Source organism: Euphorbia lathyris, chromosome 5, assembly GCF_963576675.1.
Source record: "Euphorbia lathyris chromosome 5, ddEupLath1.1, whole genome shotgun sequence".
Lineage (NCBI taxonomy): Eukaryota > Viridiplantae > Streptophyta > Magnoliopsida > Malpighiales > Euphorbiaceae > Euphorbia > Euphorbia lathyris.
This window is the reverse complement of record NC_088914.1, coordinates 61,268,020-61,292,693: the sequence shown is the minus strand read 5'-3', so window position 1 is coordinate 61,292,693 and position 24,674 is coordinate 61,268,020. Positions and strand designations below refer to the sequence as shown.

The window sequence follows — 24,674 nt, the reverse complement described above, 5'->3', positions numbered from 1 at the left end:
AAGAGTTTAAGCATCTTCATTGTCCTTTTCACCGAGAAAATCTTTGACAACAATTTTTATACATACATGTGCCTCTATTAATAAAATATAAGAATTAAAATCAAAAGATAATGAAATAGAGGAAACTGAAATAAAATTAATCAAAGAAAATGCATAAACATTATATTTAAAAAGAAAATAATTATTTTAAAATAATTAAAAATAAATATTAAAACTGAATAATATGATAAAAGAAAAAATTTGGTCAAAATTATTTTTCAGAGTAAAAAGGTAAAAATAATTAAGTATAAGGATCAAAAGTGAAATTAATCTAGTGATAAAAAATATAAATAAATAAATATAAGGATTAAACAAAAATTAAAAAAAAGTAAAATTTAGTCAAAAATATTTTTTGAGTAAAAAAATAAAAAATATATAATGAAAATGAAATTAATCTAAAGATAAAGAAATGAAAAAATAAAAAAATATAGAGACCAAAATAAAAATAAAAAAATAAAATAGAGAGTAAAGTAGAATTTTATAAGGAGTGTAGAAGTTTAAGTTAGAAAGAGAGGGGAAAGGGAATAGAAAACCTTAGGGGGAATGTGGAATGAGTTAGAGGAGTTAGGGGTAAACCCAAAACTAAAAAAGGGCAAAGGAAATCATTGAATTAGCAAAACAAACACCAACAAAGGGAATGAAGTCTTCCATTTTCCTTACCCTTTCCTGAAACCCCCAAACCAAACGCCCCCTTAATTTAATGAGAGTCAAAGAAAAACTTTGGACTTTTTAATGGAAGATACTCTAATATTTAAGCCACTCATTAGTCAACAAAATGTTGGTTTAAACATGGATAATCATTTATATATATTTATTGAGAACACTGATACTTGAGTCAATTCTTATTGAAAAGAGAATTTTTCTAGAGAAAATCATAAAAAGTGTCATTATTTATTTATTCTAGTAAATGAGTTTTTTTTCCTTTCCAAAATCAGTCAATTGTGAAATCTCCTTTTAATATATTTACATTAAATTAATTTAAATTTTGACGGTAAAGCTTTTACACAATTTGGAATATTTTCGAAATGAAAAACTCTTAAAAAACTCATAAACAGAACATTTTGCTTTACGTTTTTTTCCTTTTAGCCCATTACATGTTGATTTCTTTGCACTCTCATTTTATTCAAATTTTTCCAAATGTAAAAACCATTTTTACTTCTTCATTAACTTTTATCTAATTTTTTTCATTTTCTATAAACAAAATTAACAAACATGCATATTTATAAAGTTCATAAATATACTTATTAATTTTTACCACATTTTCATTTCTCATGATTTATGATTTCTGGGTGTACACTTCCATTTCAGTTTCTATGTACATTTCCATTTCAGTTTCTATGTTCATTTCTCTGTAATATAATATATTGTTTTAACGGGTATAATCATACTAGTACTAATGTACCAAACCTTTATATATTTATATCGGAAGAACTATGGTAAGTGAAGTAACAAGTAATAATAGAAGTTGTTCCAATTTTCAATCAAAAATCACCCAAAAGAAATCAGAGAAGATACACTAAAATTGATAGCAACCAACCCACTTAACTTATCCAATAAATATATGATTTTTCTATATCTTTTTCTAATACTATTAAACTATAATGAATCGCAAGTCAAGATTCAAGCAAGACACTAATAGGACGTCCATTAGCCAATCTGCAATTGGTTCTGATCTCACCAGGCCGTCCAGATTGCAAATCACCCATCTTTATCATTCCTTCAACAAACGCCTTAAAAAATTCACTTTCATCCTTACTATAACGCTTCACAAACTCTCTTGTTCTACCAAACGTATGAAGTGTTTGATCTGAATTCAGAAATCCTCTTCCAGATACCAAATCCTTGAAATACATGTTATCAAATACAATTGGGGTTGAATCAAGGTCTCCTGTCACATTTTCATCACCTCCTACTGGACATAACTTGTTCAATTTTTCTCTGAAATTTGGCTCTATTGTTGGGTCTGGTTTCCCTGTTCCTGACTGGTTATACAGCCTGAACATTATTGAAAAACACCTTCCTTTCCCAATTGAATGTGACCCTGAAAGTGCTACTAGATCCTTCACTGAAAGATTGAATCTTGCAAATAGATCTATTAGATAACTTGCATTTGCTCTTGGACTTGGCATTATATTGTCTGCATCTTCTTGGCTTGCTGTTAGGCTATCTTCCCTCCCTAATTTCACCTCCCAATCAGGTCCACCACTCTGATTCAATCAATTTCACATCATTTCAATTATGAAAAAGAGAGAAAAAAAACCCAATTGGGGAAATTTGGGAAAAAGAAGAATTACCAGAGCAACAGCATCTCTAGAAGCCATGACAATTATATCTGCACAAGAAACAGTTTGGGGACAAATATTCTCTAACTCTTGCTTGATTTCATCAACAACTTCGTAAGACCTTAAGGAATTGATATTGGAAAGGGAAAGCTTTTCTCCTAGCATAGTTGGTGTATCATCAAGCAGCATAGAAGCATCACATCCCTTTTCAACAAATTCAAAAAACAATTGAAAAATCAAATTGATATGAGATTGAAATTGAAATCAAGATATAAGAAAGAGTGTTTGTACATTAACAAAGCAATCATGGAATTGAAAGCGCATGACAGAGGCAACGCTTCTTGGTTCTCTAATCAAGGCTTTCTTCATCACATTCCTGACGGTTAATTCGGCTTCTGGGCAAGTATCAGAGTAAAATCCGGGGCGGAGATGGGAAGCAGAGGCGGTGGATGTGGATGTGGGTTTGAGTAGGAGAAAGAGTATAAGGAGGAGAGGAGACATTTTTTCTTTCTTTCTGGTTTGTAATTTGATAGTCGTGTTGGAAGTGATTTAAAACGGGTGCTTGCTCCGGGATTTTAAACTTCTCCCCCAATAATCATATATGCTTCGCATGGACGGCACATGATTTTTCTTTTAGGAAAAAAAAAATAAAGTTTTATATATTCGGTCTTTGATTTTGTAATTTGACACCCGATTTATTTGAACGTATCCAAAATTTTATCACTTTCTTTCATGTAGTATTATTTTATAATATTTGTTTCAACATTTAATAGATGAAACGCTAATTTTTTTTACATGACACAATTTTTAACACGTGTCATGTATATGTACTAATTGTTTTAATTTATTTTTTTTATATAGATTTTATATATCGATAAATAAGAAAAAAATTGACTCTTTATTTTATCTACATATTAAGTTTATATGAAAAAAAATTAAAATAATTGACACGTGTACATATCACTTGTTAAAAATTATGTTATGTGAAAAATTTATTAAATCGGATAATTTTTCATCCAAAATGGATAAAATGTCATCTATGAAAATACTTCAGAACCAAGTGTTACCAAATAATATTATACGAGGCAAATGATAAAATTTTGAATACCACATTGATCAAATAAGGCTTTAATCCTCGTAAATAAGATTGTAAGCAAACTGGGATGAGTAAGGAATGGTTTTCTCGGTGAATAATCTACGTTTTTATATATGAATTGGAAAAATATAGGGATGGAGATTTTTTTAAAATATTAATTAAATTTATAAAATTTATATATAATAGGGAAAATTATAAAAATGGGTCAAATGTGAAGCCCATTTATATATTTAACCCATTTACTCAACCTACTACATATCTAGACTGATTTTGTGTGACTTTTCCATAATACCCCTAACCTTCCCACTTCCTCTTACGTAAACATTCTCTCCCCTCTTCTCATTGGGTGCGCAAAACGGCTGTTGGCTCCTCCATTAATGATTCCAAGACTTTTGATCTTCCTATCTTCCTTTAAATTGCACGAAATCTACACCATTTCTCCAAATCACAATGTATTTCTCTTTTTTCTCTCTTCATCTCTTGATTCTGCAACTTCCTAATCCTAGAAAACGAAGCTATGGTTCTTCATCTTCCTGTTCATGCTCGTTACTTGGTTTCTTTCTTCTTGTTACCATCAAAGAAATGGTTATTCTACATTATTTCCATCGTTTTTCCCAATTTATCATATTGTTATTGTCGCTTTTAAGGGTGAAAGACGCGAAAAATGTAAGTATCTGCTGTTTTTTCTGCGTTTTTCCATGAATACACTTCGCGTAGTCGATGATTTCACGAAGATCTGCGAAGAGAAAGAGCCTGAAACGTGACGATCTACTTCACAAATCGATTAGTTCCCGAAGTCTGCGAGTAGAAAAGTTCATGATTTCACTCGCAGACTTTGCGAAAGCATCGATATGCGACGTAGATTGTCACGTTTCAAACCTCGCATACCTCGCGAAAACATCGATTAGCGAAGTAAAATCATCTCTTTCCATGTACATCTACATTCGCATGCTTCGCTAATCCTTATTTCGCGAAGCCAAAATCGTCTTTTTCCCTGCCTAACACGATTAATTTTTTCTGAAGGTGGTTGATTACATAACATCCCTTTCTAGAAGGCGGCGTCCTCGGATGCAGGGGAGATGACTTTCCTTCCTGTATAGGGAGAAATTTCCCTCAAGATTGGCACATTCACTTTAAAATGATTGGTTAGGAGAGATTGTGCCAATCTTGGTGTGCACCATGGGACACGTCCATCCCAAAAGGTCTGTACTTCCATTTCTCATCCCAAAAGGTATGGACTTCCTGTAAAGAGAGAAATTTTCGTCCAGATTAGTCAGGTTCACTTTGAAGTGATTTGTTAGGAGTTTATTGTGGCAATCTTGTTGTAAATTTTGATAATGTTATGATTTTAATGTTGTTATTATGGCAATCTTGTTGTAAATTTTGATAATGTTATGATTTTAATGTTAGAATTCGTTGCTGTTTGGCATTTTTTGTTATATACCACTTCGCGAATTAGCTTAAAAACACATCCAGGCTTCGCATATGCTAATTAAATTCAGCAACTAAACCAAACATTAGCTTTGCAGGCTTCGCATATGCTAATTAAATTCATCAAGTAAACCCAAACATTAGCTTTGCAGGCTTCACATAAGATCGAATCTGCGAAGTCAGACGGGAGGGAGACAAACGCACGTAAATATTGAGGGTATTATGAGAAAGTCACATAAAAACAGTCAGATATGTAGTAGGTTAGTAAATGGGTTAAATATGTAAATGGGCTTCCCATTTGACCTAGTTTTGTAATTTACCCTATATAATAACACATTAAATTAATAAAAAAAATAACTATAATAATTCAAAATTTTAATTAAATACCACTAATATGTATGAATATTTTAATTGGTGTTATAATTATATTTATTGTGTATAAAAATTAGGGACAAGTTCAAACAAAATCTTTGTGTTTCAAGTTTTCACAATTTGGTATCTATGGTATTTTTTAGAGTAAAAATAACCATATGATTTGCACCGTTAGCAAATTTAAACTTTTAAAATGACTTTGCTAAATTTAGATGTTAACGACCTCAAAATGAAAATCTTCAAAAAGTAAAGTTGTTTAGTATCATATTTACTATAGAACCATATTTTATATTTTTCAAAATCATTACTTTTTGGAGCTTTCTCTTTCTAAATATTAACTTTTTTCCCCTCATAACCACTCAAAACTAAAAAGTTGAAGAATTAAAGTTGCTTAAAATATCATTAAATTCTTAAAATTTCATTTTGAGGTCATTAATGACCAAATTTGGCAAAGTCATCGAAATTGCTAACATTGCCAACAACGGGGTTATTTTTGCTCTAAAAAATACCATAGGTACCAGATCGTAAAAATATCAAACCACATGAGTTTTATTTAAAATTATCCCTAAAAATTAATATTAATATTTAAGAATGTATATATATAAATATATTTATTAGTAACAATTTTAGAATCATTACGAAGTCGAAGATCGGATTCCGAGAAATGAGGAGAGCCTTCTCCATCCCCGTTCCCATTTCAGCTCTTAAATTGATATATTCAAGTTTTTTTTTCTTAAATTGATATAGGGTGTTGTTAAACATAGCCTCGATTTCCCACCCCTAGCCCTGTGAAAGGACGAAAATACCCTTTCAGGTGTTGGGGTGGGAAATCATAATTTTTTTCCTCTCCGGACACGCGGGGGTGAGGGAATCACGGCTCACCTTGTGGTGAGGCGTGATAGCCACATGCCTCACCACAAGATGAGGCGTGATTCCCTTAACCCGCGTGTCGGGAGAGGAAAAAAATTATGTTTCATATGCTTGTATACTATTGCGGATTATTGTGGATTATATCTATTAACCTTTTAGTTTTAAATATACAACATTAACATTACAATTAATTAATATACACAAAAATATTACATGTGTTAAAAACAATAAGTTCTAGTATATTACAACATATATCAGTTCACCCGGCGCCACTCGTCCCTAAGCTGCTCCATATCAGTCCTAATAAGTGGAGCCTCCGCATCATTTCGCCCGACGAGCGACCTCTCAGTGATACATAGCAAACGGCTAACCCATTATAGAAAATTAAATATTAGAAAACAAACATATGTAAACCAATAACAAATAAAATAATAATAATAAACTTACATATTCGCTGTTGGAGCGAGCATGTTGGACCGGCGCATCCCGAGGGGCATGAAGCAGATGAGGATGTGAATATCGTCTGTACCACTCCATGTACCCCGCATCACAAGCAATGGGATCGGCTCCAACTGGCTGGCATCATAAGCATTGGGATCGGCTCCAAAGGGTATTTCGGTCTATTCCCGAGGCTAAGTGTGAGAATTAAGGGCTAGGTATAGTAATCCACTTGATATATTCAAGTTTTAATTATTTAATTAAGCTTTTTTTTATAGTTTGGCCGATTTCTCGGTTTGAGGCTTGTCAGATACCCTTTAGGTGGATCCTCTCCCAATTAACGCTTTCTGCATACGTTAAGACTTGAACTCAAGATCTAATTTAAACGTTAATCACTCAAAACAACCTTAATTGGTGTTAAGCTTTCTAATGTGTAGATATAATTAAGAACTTAATATGTTGATAAGTAAATAACTAAATGTGTGAGGTCTGGGTTTTTGTGTTCTACTTTCTAATTTTTAATTAAAAAAAAAAGTAAATAACTCAATATTTGACAGTTTTAAGAAATATATGATATGAGCTTTTTTTACGAGAAGAAACATGTACTAAACAAGGTATTGTAGCAAAAAAAAATATATAAAAAACCAAGTTGGCCAAAAGCCACTAGAGACAAAAGATACCATTCAAACAAACATACTCGATTAAGAGGGTTTCCTTAGCTACACAATGAGCTACTCAATTACAGATTCTGTTAATAAACACAAAGACATTACAAATTGAAGAAGAGAGACACTGAATGTCTTCCACGATGGTCCGATTAGCACTTGGAGCTTGGCAATCAGTGTCGTATAAAACATTTGATGAATTGAGCATGAATCACTTTATAGTATAATGTCGGAAAAGTTGTAATCCGTACAAACAAATAGTTGCTCACATTGCAAGGGCTTTGACAGTAAGAGGACAGTAAATTCCTTCAAAGAGACGATGTCTGCAAGCCAAAACCTTACCAAAGTGATCCTGAGCAATAATCCTCGCACTGCCTCTTCTGTTTATTGACTGAGTTCCCCCATCCACATTAATTTTAATCCATCCCAAAAGGGGTTTGGACCAGGAAAGAGTTTGAGGAGTACCGATGCCTGGTGAGAAGGACCTAAAATACGCCATAGGTGAAGAAGCTTGTGACAACACATAGTCGAACCATTCACCAGCTTGAGCCGCGACCTTGTCAACAAATTTTGTCGTGCTCCAAACATTTTGATTAAAAATAATATCATTTTGACCCTTCCAAATCTGCCGTAGGAGGAAGCAAAATCTGGGAAGAAGTTCTGGAGGATGGGGATCATGACCAAATAAACGACTCAACAGACCTCAGAAGTTAGCAATGCCACTAATGCAATCCAATTCAGGTCGAAAGGAGAAGGACGGCGCCGACCATATTGTTTTTACCCTCTTAGGTGGAACATCTTCAATATTAGTACAATATGGGCAAGTATACAGCAGTGAAATACCCTTTTTTTTGCAAATTTCTATCAGTTGGCAGTCTATCTAGGATGAGGTGCCAAATGAAGATTTTTCTTTTATTTGGAATGTTGAGTTTCCAGATGTACTGCCATTGTGAGAATTGCAGGGGTTGGATAGATGATGAGTCAACTGCTTGACTAAGAGATAGAGCCACCATGTAGCCAGGCTTAACAAGATAATCCCCTGAGTTGGAAAAAATGTCAGATGAGTGAGTCCCTGCAATTTGTAAGACTAACAGGGGTAGAAAGAATCTGAGTTGCATCCTCCTCAGCACAAAGGTTTCTAATAGGATCAATGTTCCAAGACCCTGCACCATGATTGATGAGGTAATGGACCTTGATGGATTGTGAAATGGTAGGGTTCTTTGGTTTAGGAAGGAATGGGGGAGCATCAGGCAGCCAAAGGTCCATAAAACATCGAATTGATCTCCCATTTCCACTTGCCACCTTAAGTCAATTTTGAGAACATCCCGACCCTTAGATAGGCTTCTCCAACCCTATGAAGAGTTTCCTGGTACCCGAGCTTCCATGAAATCAGAATAAGGAAAGTATTTACCTTTGAGAACCCGAGCAAGAAAGGATGAAGGGTGTTTGATCAGTTTCCAACATTGTTTTGCAATGAGGGCACGGTTGAAGGCCAGTAGATCCCTAAAGTCAATTCCTCATTCATCTTTAGGATTGCACATTGTGTCCCATGCTACCCAGTGGACCTTCCTCTGATTATCCTCTTCATCCCACCAACTTAGCAACCAGTTTATTCAAATCTTTATAGTTTGTAAAAGGTAGGAGGAAACACGACATCGAATAAATAGGGATAGTTGTAGCGACTGCCTTGATTAGAACTTTCTTGCCCACGAGACTAAGAATTTTCCTTTTCCAACTAGCAAGATGGTTTCCTACCCTTGTCTTAAGGTCAAAGAAGGTTTGAGATTTGGACCTGCTAACAACCACTGGTAACCTAAGATACTTGTCTTGACCCCCCCCCCCCCCCCATATTTTGTATCCCGACCAACAGTGCTAGTTGTTCCCGCTTAGCCCGTGGGGTGTTTTTGCTAAAGAAAATCAAGGACTTCTCCATGCTAATTTGTTGACCGCTGCCTGCATAGAAGGCAAGAATAGTCATCTTGATGTTATGGATATTTAACTCATTCGTTTGACAGAACAAAAGTGTGTCATCAGCGAACAATAGATGAGACACAGTTGGACAACCTCTGGCAAGTCTAACTCCTTGAAATATCCCCTCTCCTTTGGCATTGTTTAGGACTTGACTTAGGCATTCCGAATAGAGAATGAAAAGGAAGGGGGAAAGGGAGTCACCCTGGCATAGCCCTCGTTGAGGTAGAATGTAGCCCTGAGTTTCCCCATTTATGTTGAAGGAATATGAAACAGTGGATACACATTCCATAATCCACGAAATCCACCGTGAATAGAATCCAGAGACAACCAATATCCGTCTCAAGAAGCTCCATTCCAATCTGTCGTATACCTTACTCATATCGAGCTTGAGGGCAGTTTCCATTTTCCCTAGCGGCCTAAATGTGTAAAAAAAGTTGAAGTTAAGGGACATTTTATTTTATTATTATTATTATTAATTTTATATAAAAAACAATTGTAAATTGTATATGATATAAAAGTTGAATTGGTGATTGGTTTGAGGAGGGAGTCCACATAAACAGAATGATGCCATGCCTCCATAGGTTGATATATGTGTCTGTCTATTATTGTAAGTATATCCTATTTTATAAATTGTCCATTTTATGATTAATGTTGGTTTATCCTAATTTGAATTTTAAATACTTTGAATTAAATGTCTAAATTTGTGAATTATGCAACAACTAAATTAGGATGAATATTTCCCATCAACATCCTATTTTACCAAACCAAAAGCTATTAAATTAAAAACCAGCTGTATTTACCACTTTAATGACTCTTTAATTTTATTTTTTCTACAATTTATTATTATCTATTTGGCATTGAGTTATTTATTTTATTTATTTTTTTGAAAATTTAGTACTTTTATTTCTTGTTTAAAAGAATTGTTTCTCTTCTATACATATGTCTATTAAATTCCTTTTAAATACTAGTAATTGATGATTAATTGAATACATAAAAATTGGAAATGAATGTGAAAAATACTTGAAAGAAAAGTAATGAATTTATGTTAATTAAGAAAAAAGAGATAGATGTAATACTATAATATTATAAACTAGTTTTTGACCCGTGCGATGCACCGATTCATCTTAATATATAAATTTTAACAAAAATATAATCTAATAATTACAATTAGTGATATAAATGTGCTATATAAATTAAATATTATTATTTTATTTTCACATTTAATTTAAATAATCTTTTTATAAATAAATATAATAATATAATTAAAATTAATATATTATATTTTATATTATATTATATTTTTTATCAGTAAAAATGGAGGAAGTGACACCTCAGCTCCATCGTTACTATTTTGTATTATATATATATATATATATATATATATATATATATATATATATATATATATATATATATATGCAGAGAATTAGAGAGATTTTAGGGATTAATTTAAATTCTGTAGAACTCTTATATATAGTACGGATAAAATAATCTTTTTATAGATAAATATAATAATATAATTAAAATTAATATATTGTATATTTTATCAGTAAAAAAGGAGAAAGTGACACCTCAGCTCCATCGTTACTGTTTTATATTATATATAGATATTGTATACTTTATCAGTAAAAAAGGAGAAAGTGACACATCAGCTCCATTGTTACTGTTTTATATTATATATAGATATGTAGAGAATTAGAGAGATTTTAGGGATTAATTTAGATTTTGTAGAACTTTTAGATATAGATATGCGGAGAATTAGAGAGATTTTAGGGATTAATTTAAATTCTGGAGAACTCTTACATATAGTTCGGATAAAATAATCTTTTTATAAATGATATAATAATATAATTAAAATTAATATATTATACCTTATATTATATTTTTTATAATCAGCTCCATTATTACTGTTTTATATTATATCATATTATATGTAGATGTCAAAATTAACCTAATACTACTACTTCCTTTCATGAATGAATATTTGGGCATGTTAGGGGAAACGAGAAAGTGGTGGGATCAGATTTTAATTTTTTATTTTTTGAATTGATGAGAGTTGAATGGGGAAGTGAATGTCAGACTTGTAGTGGAATTAATGGACACAAGAATGTTGTAAATTCTTCTACCTCTTCACCAATTAACATCATAATTAAACCCAACAAAGGAACTCTCTCTCCATCTCTACTACTTATGTTAATGGGTCGGGCTGGCTTTGGTTCGTGCCAGGCCCAGGATATTTTTATTTAAAAATGCTTAGCTCGGGCCTAGTCTAGCCCATTGTTATTTGAGGCGGATTGGGATCGGGCTGAGCTAGAGCTTAAAAATTCAAATTTCAAATCCAATCCAAATAAACCCACATAATATATAAGAGAAAATATAAAAATAAACTTTGTGGGTTTTTCAAACATAAAATAGTTTTTTTATCCGTGCGATGCATGAATTCATGTTAACATATAAATATTAATAAAAATATAATCTAATAATTACAATTATTTTTTTTTGGTAGGCAAAGAAAAGAAAAAACAAAAACCAAAAAACTATCCCGGGATTAGCCTGGAAAAGCTAACCCCAACCTGGTCATCAGAAAGTAGAGAGAAAAGGAAATCCGGAGTAGGGATGGCAATGGGTAGTGTACCCACGGGAACCCGACACTACCCGACCCTAATGGGACTACATGTACCCTGTATAAAAGGGTATGGAAAGGGTATGAGATCAAAATAATTACTCGTTAGGGTAATGAGACGGGTATGGGAATACTCCCAGGGTACCCGGTACCTGTTACCCGTCATAATTATTTTATATATTAAAAAAATATTGTTTTTTAGATGTAATATTTGAGCTTTTAAACTCCAACCTTTGGTTTTTCAACCATTGAGTGATACCACTAAGCTACTTATTCTTATTGATTAAGGTTCAATTTGTTCAATTTTTAGATAAATGATTTATTAAATTTATACTTTGTTAAATTTGTAATATTTTTTATTTTATTTATTGATTTTTAACGGGTAAGGGTACCCGTGGGTACCCGCGAATTATATGGGAAGGGTATGAGATGCAAAAATATACCCGTTAGGGTAATGGGACGGGTACGGGTAATTAAAAAATAAACGGATAAGGGTTTGGGATTGGCACTACCCGCGGGTACCCTACTCGTTGCCATCCCTAATCCGGAGGATTCTGGAAGGTAGAGACACCAAGTAATCTCACATGGCCCTCAGCCGCAAGGCGATCATCAACCCTATTCTGCTCCCTTAAGACATGCCCAAAGCTGATGGTGTCGAAGGAAGAACATAATCTTTTAATCCCTTTTACTAAATTAAGGTTACTCAAACATAATGCCTTATTATCAGAGATAATTTTAACCGCTTCAAGGTTGTCAGATTCCACCAGAAGATTTTTTAAGCCCAGACTTTTGGCGAGTCTAAGCCCGGAGAAGATTCCCCAGAGCTCAGCAGTGAAAGAAGACCCCACTCCCAGGTTCTGAGCAAAGCCAGACACCCAAGCACCTCCCGCGTCTCTTAAGACTCCACCCGCAGCAATTCTATCATCCGACAAACAAGAGCCATCAGTGTTCAATTTCATAGTCCCTTCTCCAGGTCTCCTCCACCCCCACCAAATGGGTCACATTCCTCTGGAAAGTATTAGACAAGCATTCCTCTTTAAAGCTTTTAATAATAGAATTAATTTTTCTAGAGAAAAAAGCAAGTAAATTAGGAAAGATGATTGCTCATTCTCCAAAAATATCAGCATTTCTCCACTGCCAAAGCTGGTGACACACAACAGCAAAGAGGATATTGCCATGCTCTAGCTCAGGTAATAACAAACCCTTAACCCCATCAATAAACCAATCACTACCCGGATAGGCCAAGAAATTCGGAAGTAAATGGCTCGAGAGAATTTCCTTCCACACCTTTTTACTCTTCTCACAGTCCCTCAGAGAGTGGCAGGTAGTTTCAGCCTGAACTCTACATCTACTACAAGTATCAACCTCCACTAAATGGCGTATTTTTCTTTCAACGTTCGTGAGTAACCTGTCTTTAGTACCCAGTCACATGAAACTCCTAATGCGATAGGGAACTTTCAGGGCCCAACTGTTCTTCCAAACGACAGAATGAGGAGAATCCAAGTTTATAAAGAAAGCCTCAAATGCAGATTTACAAGAATAGGCCCCGTTGTTTGTAAAGGACCAACATCGAAAGTCCCCATCTTCCTTATCACTACTCACCTTGACTCCCTGAATTTTTAGGAGTGTTTCCAGATTTAGCTAAGCCTTAAAGTTAGACCAAATCCAATCCCCTTCTGAGTCCACCATATCAGCAATCCTCCAATCACGAACCTCCAGGGCGGAAGAGAAGAGCACTCCTCTAATAAAGGCTTCGGCCCCAGCCAGGCATCTTTCCAAAAGCTAATAGATCTGCCATTTCCCACTGACCAACCAATCCCAGAGCAAAACTCTAAGAACACAACATTCACCCCTTTCCATAAGAATGAACTATTCAGAGCTCTCTCTCTTGGGCCCCTAAAGACTTTATCCTTTCTGTATTTACCACATAATAACCGAACCCAAAGAACCGATGGGGATTGCCACATTCTCCAAAGAAGTTTCATTAACAGGACTTTATTATTGTCCCTGGCTTGTCTAATCCCTAAACCCCCCCCCCCCCCACCCTTTCTTTAAGCTGTCAGACTTCTTTCCAAGGAACGAGATGGATTTTATTACCTTCTTAAGAGGTCCCCCATAGGAAACGATGATTGATTTTATCCAGGCCATTAAGCACAGGTTCGAGCAGTTTACAAGCTTGCATAAGGTGATTAGGAGCAGCACAGTTCATAGATTGGATCAAGGTAAGCCGCCCTGCCAGAGAAAGGGACTTAGCCTTCCAATTAGCACACTTTTTATTAGATTTATCAAAGATCTCCTTAAAAGAGGTTTTAGAAACCCTACCACTATGAAGAGGAACCCCCAGATAGTTCCCCAAAGCCTTGGTAAGAGGGATACCAGAACTCTTGCTCAGGTTCTTGCAGACCCTTTAGTCCATATTATTGGAGCACAACATCCTAGACTTTTGGATGTTAAGCTTTTGACCAGAAGCAGAACAAAAGTTAGTAAGGATATCCATGATCACACCCATTTGATCCTCACTACCTTCCACAGAGATCATCACATCATCCGCAAAGAACAAATGAGTGATCGGGGGACAAAATTTATTAATGGAAACCGGGTGAAGCCTCCCAGAACTAACAGCATCTTGAATAAGATGAGTAAGCCTTTCTATAGCGATAACAAATAAGAACGGGCTCATAGGATCCCCTTGACGGATACCCCGGGAAGGAGTAAACTCCTCAGACAAATCCCCATTAATCATCACTTGAAAGACAGGAGAAGAAATACAAGCTTCAATTAAATTCCTCCAACTATCCGGAATCCCAGCTCTCCTCAAGCTATCCAAGAGAAAACTCCAGTTGATTCTATCATAAGCTTTTTCAAGATCCAGCTTCAGAGCCACAATACCACGCTTCCCCTTCTTGATCTTCATCGAATGGACCATCTCCTGAGCAATAACAATATTGTCCATCATTTGTCTCCCTAGGACAAAACTGCCTTGATTCCGACTAATAATCTCAGGGAGAATACATCGAAGTCTATTAGCCATGATTTTGGTGACTACTTTGTAAATTACATTACAAAGACTAATAGGTCTCATCTGTAAGAAAGAGGAAGGTTTCTCAACTTTGGGAATCAGGACCAGAAGGGTTTTGTTCACAAGCCTAATATCCTCAGAGCCTTTAAAAATCCCTTTAATAAAACTGTAAATTCCCTCCTTTACAGTTTCCCAATGCTTATGATAAAAGCCAGTCGGGAGCCCATCAACCCCAGGGGCTTTAGTAGCACCAATGCTAAACACAACCTGGCCAATCTCTTTCTAATCAATAGGACGAAAAGCTTCAGAAACCTTATCCTCACAAACCGTCGGAACCGTAGCCCTAGCCCGGGCACTATCCAAATCCACCGGCTCTTCTTTGAATAACTCTTTGTAGAAATTGAGGGCCAGAAGACGGATCTCCTTCTTCTCATAAATCCAATTACCATTCGGATCTTTGATGGCATCAATCTGATTCCTTTGCCTTCTAATGACCATAGAAAGATGGAAATACATTGTATTACGATCTCCATCTTTAATCCAAGTTTTCCTAGACTTCTGAAACCAGAGTAACTCTTCTTGCTTCAGCACAGCTTCCAACTCATTTTGAAGGGATCTAAGAAGACAACTCAGACTATGATCAAATCTAATCTCCAAGATACATTGGATACCTTCCATCCTTCTCAGAATTTTTTGCTTCCTTCTAATAATATGGCCAAAAGTCTTCTTATTCCAACTCACCACATTACTTCTAAAACCCTCAGCAGCCAGTAAGACATTAAAATGGGGTTTCCAATTATCATACACAAAGTTCTTAAACTCGGGGTGAGACTCCCAAGCCACAAGATACCTAAAAGATCTTTCCCCCCTTGGACGATGAGCTCTCACTAATCTGACAAGGATAGGACAATGATCTGAATGACGAAAGGGGAGATTTAACACAGCCGCCTCCGGAAACCTGCTCTAGGCCACAATATTGGCATAGACTTTGTCCAGCCGAACAAAGGTACTATTATGCTTACAAGTAAACTTATGGCCAGTAGCACCAAGATCAGTTAGACCACACAAATCCATATCCTTTTGATGATTAAGACACCTATTAATATAGTGGTGCCCACCCCCTCTTTGATCACTCATAACTGCAATATCATTAAAATCCCCGGCAACGAACCAGGCCTCCACCATACTCGAACTCAAAGAAACCAAAGCCTCCGAAAGATGTTTACGGTTGGCCATAATAGGATCTGCATACACAATAGTGATAAAGAGGGGCTTATTACCAGGGAAAGTAAATTTGCTATGAATAAATTGCTTATCCATACTAACGATATCAATCTGAACCAGATTAGGTTTCCAAAATAACCAAATACCACCAGCTCGGTCACAAGCCTCAGACCTGACACAATTCCAACTTCTAAATAATTTAACCACCTCATCAGCTTTAGCTCCACTAATCTTAGTTTCCAATAAAGCAAAACACGACGGGTTGAACTGTTTAATTAAATCTTTGACATGGATACGGGTCGCCTTGCTTGCCGCTCCTCTAACATTCCATACAAACAAATCCATTAACAGAGGATAGTAAACACAGACCCCGCTCACCTAAACCAGATATTTGTTAGGGGCTCCTGCGAGCCTAAAAGAGGTGCCCGTGCCCCCCCCCCCCCCCCATTTCCATGAAACTGAAAGCAGTTTGGCTAGTCTTAAGACTACCTTTAAGTTTCTTCATCTTCATCTTGTTAACCCCCATGATATTCCCATTTCTAGACTCAATACTGGGATTAGAAAGACTAACCTCTTTAATTGACTCTGAAACATGAGGAGCTTGATCTTGAGGGCAATTCTGGGAGACCTCTTTAGATTCATAAAGAGGATTAACGGTTTCCACTTTATTTTCAGCTGGATCTGCAGGTTCTAAGTCTGGCATCTCCAACTCTAATTGATCACCAGTAGGGTCAGGGTCTTGATCTCCATCAACCGGCAGAACCCCAAATCTGGAGATATAAAGATGCTATATAAATTAAATATTATTATTTTATTTTCACATTTACTTTAAATAATTTTTTTATAGATAAATATAATAATATAATTAAAATTAATATATTATATATTATATTATATTTTTTATTAGTAAAAAAGGAGGAAGTGACACCTCAGCTCTATCGTTACTGTTTTATATTATATATAAATATGCAGAGAATTAGAGAAATTTTAGGGATTAATTTAAATTCTGTAGAACTCTTAGATATATTACGGATAAAATAATCTTTTTATGGATAAATATAATAATATAATAATATAATTAAAATTAATATATTATATCATATATTATATTATATTTTTTATCAGTAAAAATTGAGGAAGTGACACCTCAGCTCCATCGTTACTGTTTTATATTATATATAGATTATGTGATTTAAAAGTTGGCAAACAGATACCTTGAGGTTGATTCCGTTAGCAAACACAATCCAAATTGACTATGTTTGCTAACGGAATCAACCTCAAGGTACTTGTTTGCCAACTTTTAAACCACATAGTTTAGGTTTGAAAATAGCTCAAACCATAAGGTTTATTTATGTGCTTTTCCCTAAAATACATATACACGTTTTAATAATAAAAATTTAAATTTGTACTTAAAATAAATATTTAACATATAAATTTAATTATTAATATTAATAAGTCGGACCGAACCATGCTGTTTTTATAAATCTTAAGCATGTCCTACATGTTGGTGGGTTTTAACATGTCCGAGTCGAGCGAACTCATTTTCCCTTATCCATTGAACACAAGCTTGGACGGGCCAAGAAGGTGTTGAAAAATTGGAGGACTTCAAATAAACTAAACTTTTATTTGAACCAAAATAAAATTTATTAATCTACACTCACTCACAAATTACTCACATACACATATATAAATTGGACACTTAGATTTGCACACTTTATTTCCCCTTCAAGACACACTAGGACATCTCTTCCTAATTTATAGTCATTTATGTCGGTGGCTCAACTAATTTCAGCCACAAATTCAAAAATCTAGACTTTACTAGATATATCTTATAATTTTGTATTCAATAGGCTAGATTTTTCTACTAACTTCAAAGTCGGTTTGGCTTTTTAATGCTCCCCCTCCACACCGACTTTAATTACTTCGTACTTACTAGCCATTTCAAGTTGCCTTATGAAGTTTTCGAATTTTAGACCGTTTAGTCCTTTCGTAAAGATGTCAGCAACCTGACCGTCAGTCTTTACGTACTACATTTTGATGTCTCCATGTAAGACCTTCTCTCGTACGAAGTGATAATGCACCTCTACGTGTTTGGTTCTTGTATGGAACATTTGATTCTCAGTCAAGTGGATAGCTGACTAATTATCACAGTATAAATGTACTGAGTAATCGATTGGCTGATGAAGATCCTTCATGAGTTGTATTAGACAAGTACATTCTTGAGCTGTTGTTGTTGTTGCCATGTACTCTGCCTCGGTACTTGATAAGGACATCGTAGGTTGTCTTTTGTTGCACCAAGATATAGGTTCCAATCCAAGACTAAACACATAACATGTAGTCGAATGTCTTGTGTCATGATCTCCAGCATAATCAGCATCACAATATCCACGTACCTCACTCTTTCCTCCTTTTTTGTATAACATACCATAATACATGATACCTCAGACATATCATAGAATTCTTTGAATAGGTTCTCAATGAGGCTTCTTCAGATTCTGCATAAACCGACTTACCATACTTACTGCATATGATATGTCTAGCCTCGTCAGAGTGAGATAGATCATGCTTCCAACCAGTTGTTTGTACATCATAGCATCTTCCAAGTCCTTTCCTTTAGCGGAACATAACTGTTGAAACACCTTTCCACATGATTTTGATTTGACAAAATTATTTAAGTTAATCTCATGATTAAGACAATTAAATTTAAGTGCTTTAATTTAATTGTACTAATGTGTTTGTTCAATGTTGACTATATTTATAAATGAGAATAGAAATAAAAAGTAAGACAGAACGAAGTCAGCATGAGCCACAGAAGCTGAGTAGAACACAACTCAGCATCAAAGAAGAAAAGTCTTCTTCTGAACAAACGCTTGAAGACGATGCTGACCGAAGAAGCTGAGTAGAACACAACTCAACATCAAAGAAGAAAAGTCTTCTTCAGAACAAACGCTTGAAGACGAAGCTGACCGAAGAAGCTGAGTAGAACGTAACTCAGCCTCGTCAAAGATAAAGATCGAAGGCAACGTCAAATAAGTCAATCTGAGTGTTCGACAGGACAGCACCAATGATCCGTTAACTAGAAGACAAAGCCCGACAAAGGTCTGCATCAATTCAGAAGTCTCGGAATTGTGTCAAGAGACCTTTTCGAGACACATGGATCAACTGGCGTTTTGCAAGAAGATAAGCCTGGCGCTAGAAGATGAAACTAGCAAGCCTGGAGACTGCTAATTTCGGATGACAGGATTGGCCTGCAAATTTGTATGCTGACCAATGAATGACGCAAGAAGACCGTTTGAATTCAACGGATATGTCCGAATTCAAATGATTGAAGCATCAAATTTTACTATAAAAGGACAAGATCATCACTTGGATCCTTTGCCGATTTACAAAAGAAAAAGCAAGTACAGACAGAAAAGAAAATCATCACAAGAGTGAAAATCCAAAAGAGAAGCTGTCTGATTAGAAAAAGCAATTTCTTACACCCAAATCCAATCTCTGTGTAAAAGTCTAGAGTGAATTTGTATTCATCTAAAGTGTTCTTCATCTAGAAAGAATAAATTTGTATCAATTGTAAAAATTGAGAGAGTGGTGCTGAGTACTCGGTTTTAGTACTCAGCGGTAGAGAAAATCTGAGTGTTCGGTTATAGCGCTCAGTAGGATTGAGTAGACGAATAGAGGATGGTACTCTTGCATACTCAATTGCTTTTGTAAACGGTTTGTGCTCTACCTTTAAAGAGCTCAGTAGTGGATTGAAAAAGCCCGGAAGGATTCTGGGGACTGGACGTAGGCGGTGAGGCCGAACCAGGATAAGACTGCTGAGTAATCTCTAACCCTTCTCTTGATATATATATGTATGTGTTGCTTGCTTTCTTGAATTACTCACTACATAATTTGTATAAGCAGACACTGAGTAATCAGAGTGCTGAGTTGGAAGCTGACCATAAGGGTTATTTCCCAACTCATAAGTGAAACAGTTCTAGTCATCCCTTGACTAAAGTTGTCTTACATCAAGCTCAGCCTTGCTGACCAAAACTGAGTGAAGGTATTTAAAGAATTAAATTAAGTCAGCATAATTAAGCGAAAAAGTTAGATTAGTTCCTAACCCCCCCCCTTGGAACTAATCCTATCACATTACACGGGACTAACAAGTGGTATCAGAGCCCGGTAGCTCACTACTCAAAGATAAAACTATCTTGAGCTGATCCCTGTAAATGGCTGAGAACATCACTCGTTTCCTTCCAGGAAATCAAACAACACAGATACTCCCTGAGGGATTGTCTATTAGTCAGCCTCCCTTGTTCTTCGGGTCAAACTATACATTTTTGGAAGAACATGATGAAAATTTTTATTCAGGCAACAAACATGAGTGCATGGCTTGCGATAGTCCAAGGCCCGTTTGTTCCTTACAAAATGGTAAACAACGAGAAAGTTGTTAAAAGTGAAACTGAGTGGTCAGAAGATGACCTTAAAAAATTGCAAAATAATGCTTCGGCTATCAATATGCTTCACTGTGCTTTAGATGCTGTAGAGTACAACAAAATTTCAAGTTGTGAGTCAGCACATGAAATATGGAAAAAGCTAGAAGTGACCTATGAAGGTACTAGCAAGGTCAAGGAGTCCAAGGTGAATCAACACATGAGACTGTACGAGCTGTTTGAGATGAACGAAAATGAAGACATCTCTGAGATGAACTCAAGGTTCACCAATATCATAAATGAGCTTAAGAGACTCGGCAAGAACTTCACAGAAGAAGAACAGGTGAAGAAAATCTTGAGGAGTCTCCCCAAGAGCTGGCAAGCTAAGAAGACAGTTGTGGAAGAAGCTCAGGACCTGGCCACATAAAAATATGATGAGCTCATAGGATCTCTGCTGACCCACGAGATCTCCATGAGGAATTTTGAAGCTAAGGAAAAGTGAGAGAACACGAAGCAAAAATCTCTTGTCATGAAAGCTGACTCAACAGAAGCTGACCCATCAGATGATGAGGAGATGGACATGTTCACAAGAAAGATGAAGAAGTTGTTCAAAAAGAATGACAAGAACAGCAAAAGGCCATTCAGAAGAAGCGATAAATACAAAGCTGAGTCCAGTGACAGCAGACACAAGAAGGACAGCTCGAAGCCTGTCACTTGCTTTGAATGCCATCAAACTGGGCACATTAAATCAAGTTGTCCCACACTGAAGAAAGAAAAGAAAGGAAGCAGAAAATCTATGGTGGCAACATGGAGCGATAGTGATGAGTCAACCTCATCAGAAGCTGATGCCACTGAGTCAGCAAACATATGTTTCATGGCTGACGAATCTGCTGACCACTGCCGATCTGAGCAAGCTGACCTCTCAGATGGATCTGACCAAGAGGAACACTCTAATGAGGTAACATCTCTTCTTCTGCTCAGAAAAGAAATGGTTAATGCCCTGAGTGATCTCTATACACTGACCAAAAAGTGTAATAAGAGAATAAGAGCACTCAGCAGGCGATGTGATGAGATTGAAGAGGTCAAACTGAGTGACCTCCGACATCTGCTCCAAGATAACACCAGGCAAGATGAAAATCTAAAAATCATGCATCGGTTTGTCTCAAAAGTCCAAACAGACTCTAAAAAACTGAGAAAGGACATCACAACTATACAGAACCAGCTGAGTACATCGGCTAAGAAAAGGTTCTATCCAAATGCTGAGTATCAAGGTACTGGTCAGCATAGACAGTACACTCAGCAGAACAGTCAGTGTGACTGTTGTGGAAAGAGAGGACACACTATAAACATGTGTTGGTATGCTCAGCACCGCCGTGCTGACCAAAAGAGGAAATACCCTCAAAGGGTAATTTTTTGTGACTTTTGTGGTAAAGATGGCCACACCATAAATGTATGTCGTCACAAAGCAAAATATGATGTTTCACATGTTCGTGCTAACCAACGAGGACCCAAAAAGAATTGGGTACCTAAAGATGAATAGTTTAAATTGCAGGTGAGCCTCAGGTGTGCGGAGAAGTTAAAGCTATGGTACATTGACAGCGCATGCTCGAGGCATATGACTGGTGATGAAACTTAGTTCATCACACTGGTGCATAAACGAGGAGGAAACGTAAGCTTTGGAGACAATAAAAAGGGTAAGATAGTAGGATCAGGTACTATCAGAGGAAATCCTACTATTGAGTCAGTCTCCTTAGTCAGGGGTCTCAAATATAACATATTGAGCGTGGCTCAGCTGTGTGACAGCGGTAGAAAGGTTGTATTTGATGCCACTGAGTGTCGGATACTCGAGGGAAAAATAAATGAATTGATTTTAACTACCCCTCGTGTTGACAATGTTTTCATGTTGAGTTTAGAAAAGAAGTTTTCGAAAAACATATGCTTAGTATTAAAGGAAGATAATTCCTGGCTTTGGCATAGGAGACTTGGTCATGTAAGCATGGACCTCCTTGCCAAATTAGCAAGAAAGCAATTAGTTGAGGGTTTGCCCAAACTTAGATTTGAGAAAGATCAATTATGCAATGCTTGTCAGCAAGGTAAACAAACCAAAAAGTCTTTTCAAAGTAAAAATATTGTCTCAACCAAGCGTCCATTGGAATTACTACACTTGGATCTTTTCGGACCTGTCCAGCCACTCAGCTTGGACGGTAAGAGATTTTCCTTGGTCATTGTAGATGATTTCTCTCGGTATACTTGGGTCATCTTGCTGAGTAGCAAGGATGAAGCTTTTGAGATGTTCTCAACACTGATCAGAAAACTTGAAAATGACAAAGATTTAAAATTAGCTCACATCCGAAGTGATAATGGCGGAGAATTCAAAAACCAACTGTTTGATGAATTCTGTGAAGTCAACGGCATTGACCATAATTTTTCTACTCCTAGAACTCCTCAACAAAATGGGGTAGTTGAGATGAAGAACAGAACATTAGTTGAAATAGCTAGGAAAATGCTGAGTGAGAATAGGCTTCCAAAGTATTTCTGGGGTGAAGCTGTCAACACAGCATGCTATATACTAAATAGGGCTTTAGTTATATTGGGGTTTAGTGTCCTATAGACAATTGTTCTAGGATATAAACTTAATGTAAATGAAGTGTTCTTTGCATCATTTGTTTTAATAAGATATGGTTTCATAACTATATATAAAGGCAACCTCTTTTAAGAACTAAATAAGTCTAATAAAATGAAATCCCTAAGTTTGTTTAAAGTGATTATAAAGTGTTCATACAAGCATGAAGTGAGACGAAACTTTATAATAAACTAATAAACTTAAAACTACCCCAAGTCAAGTAATATGTTTAGAAAAAAGATTGACATATCACTGTTGAGACTTGCATGTAACAATGTCTTCTGTCGAGACAGAAAGCTAATCTCACAAGCTTCAGATATGCAAATATCTGGACAGTTACATGGATCCAATGAAAGGGAGTTCATTAGGATTGGGGACCCGACTTGAGATAACAGGATGGGTAGATTTATCCTTGTCACCTGTTCATCTCATTGGTATTAATAGGTATAAGTAATCCTCAGACTCAAAGGAATGTTAATTAGTGATTCTGGATTATGGAATGTGATGCTTTGATCCTGTTGTAACACGATCCATAACAGAGATGACTCTGGGGTGTGAACGGCAGACGTTGGGTATCACAGGAAGTAATTGCAGGATAGTTATACATTGGATTGAGCATTTGTCACTCCCGATAAATGGGAGATACGTCCAAGGATCACTTGTGGAAGACTTGACTCTAAATCCTTGCAAGGTGATAGCTTAAGACTTGAAATACAGATTTCACTTAACCTATCTAATTGGAGTTAACTCGGCATGTACAAGTAAAACGAACGTCTCGCTATATGTGACTTGACATTATCCATAGTCATAAGATTCAGTTCAAGGATGTAGTTGATAAAGGATCGAATTATACTGTAACTAATACGGAAAGGTCAATGACAAAATCAACCTGTCTTCTTATAGCTCTGGGGGAATGTTTCGGATTTGCTAATCACATTTCGCGTACTCATTCCGTTATGCAAAGATTAAATATAATTCTGAGAAAATTAATTTAATAGTTGCATACGGCTAGAAGCAATAAGAACCTAATGGGTCACACATAAGACTTGGAGCCCAAAAGAGAAACAGATGTTAATTAATTGATGGAAGCCCAACTGAGTCCACTAAGGCCCAGTAAGCAAAGGGGGGCGATTTTTATGTATAATTTACATAAAGAAATTAATTTGATTTTAAGCAATCCTAATTAGATTATGATTGTGAATTAAATTAATTAAAGGATAAATAAGTTAGGAGGTTTAATGAGATTAAATTGCTCCTATTATTATCCTAAAAGGTTATTATTATTATCTTTATATTTAGATATAATTATAGATAATAAATAAGAATTATATTCCGAATTAAATTCTTATTTAGTAACCTAATTCTATCTAACTAGGGTTTAGATACAAGAAAGTATATATACCCCCCTATGTGTAAATTTCGGCCAACATAGTGTCTACCGAAGAGAAGAATTTCGACGCCCTTGTTGAGGACGAGATTATTCACCGCTTCCTTCCATTTCAATTGATTATCAATCTCTTTCTCTATTCCTTGATCTTGTGTTGATTAATTAGAGGCAATCTATACTTGATTGCTTTCATACGGTTGAATTCTAACTTGGTTTTGA

General features: G+C 35.7%; 1 protein-coding gene across 1 annotated transcript; it reads right to left on the bottom strand.

Annotated features, from left to right (window-relative positions):
• Positions 1-1,485: 1,485 nt before the first annotated feature.
• On the bottom strand, positions 1,486-2,900 carry LOC136228658 (peroxidase 17). Its single transcript, XM_066017103.1, has 3 exons — positions 2,613-2,900; positions 2,334-2,525; positions 1,486-2,246 (listed from the first exon to the last, which is right to left on the bottom strand). Exons 1-3 carry the CDS (start codon positions 2,820-2,822, stop codon positions 1,653-1,655), a joined length of 996 nt encoding a protein of 331 aa, XP_065873175.1. The 5' UTR covers positions 2,823-2,900; the 3' UTR covers positions 1,486-1,652.
• Between the last annotated feature and the right edge of the window lie 21,774 nt (positions 2,901-24,674).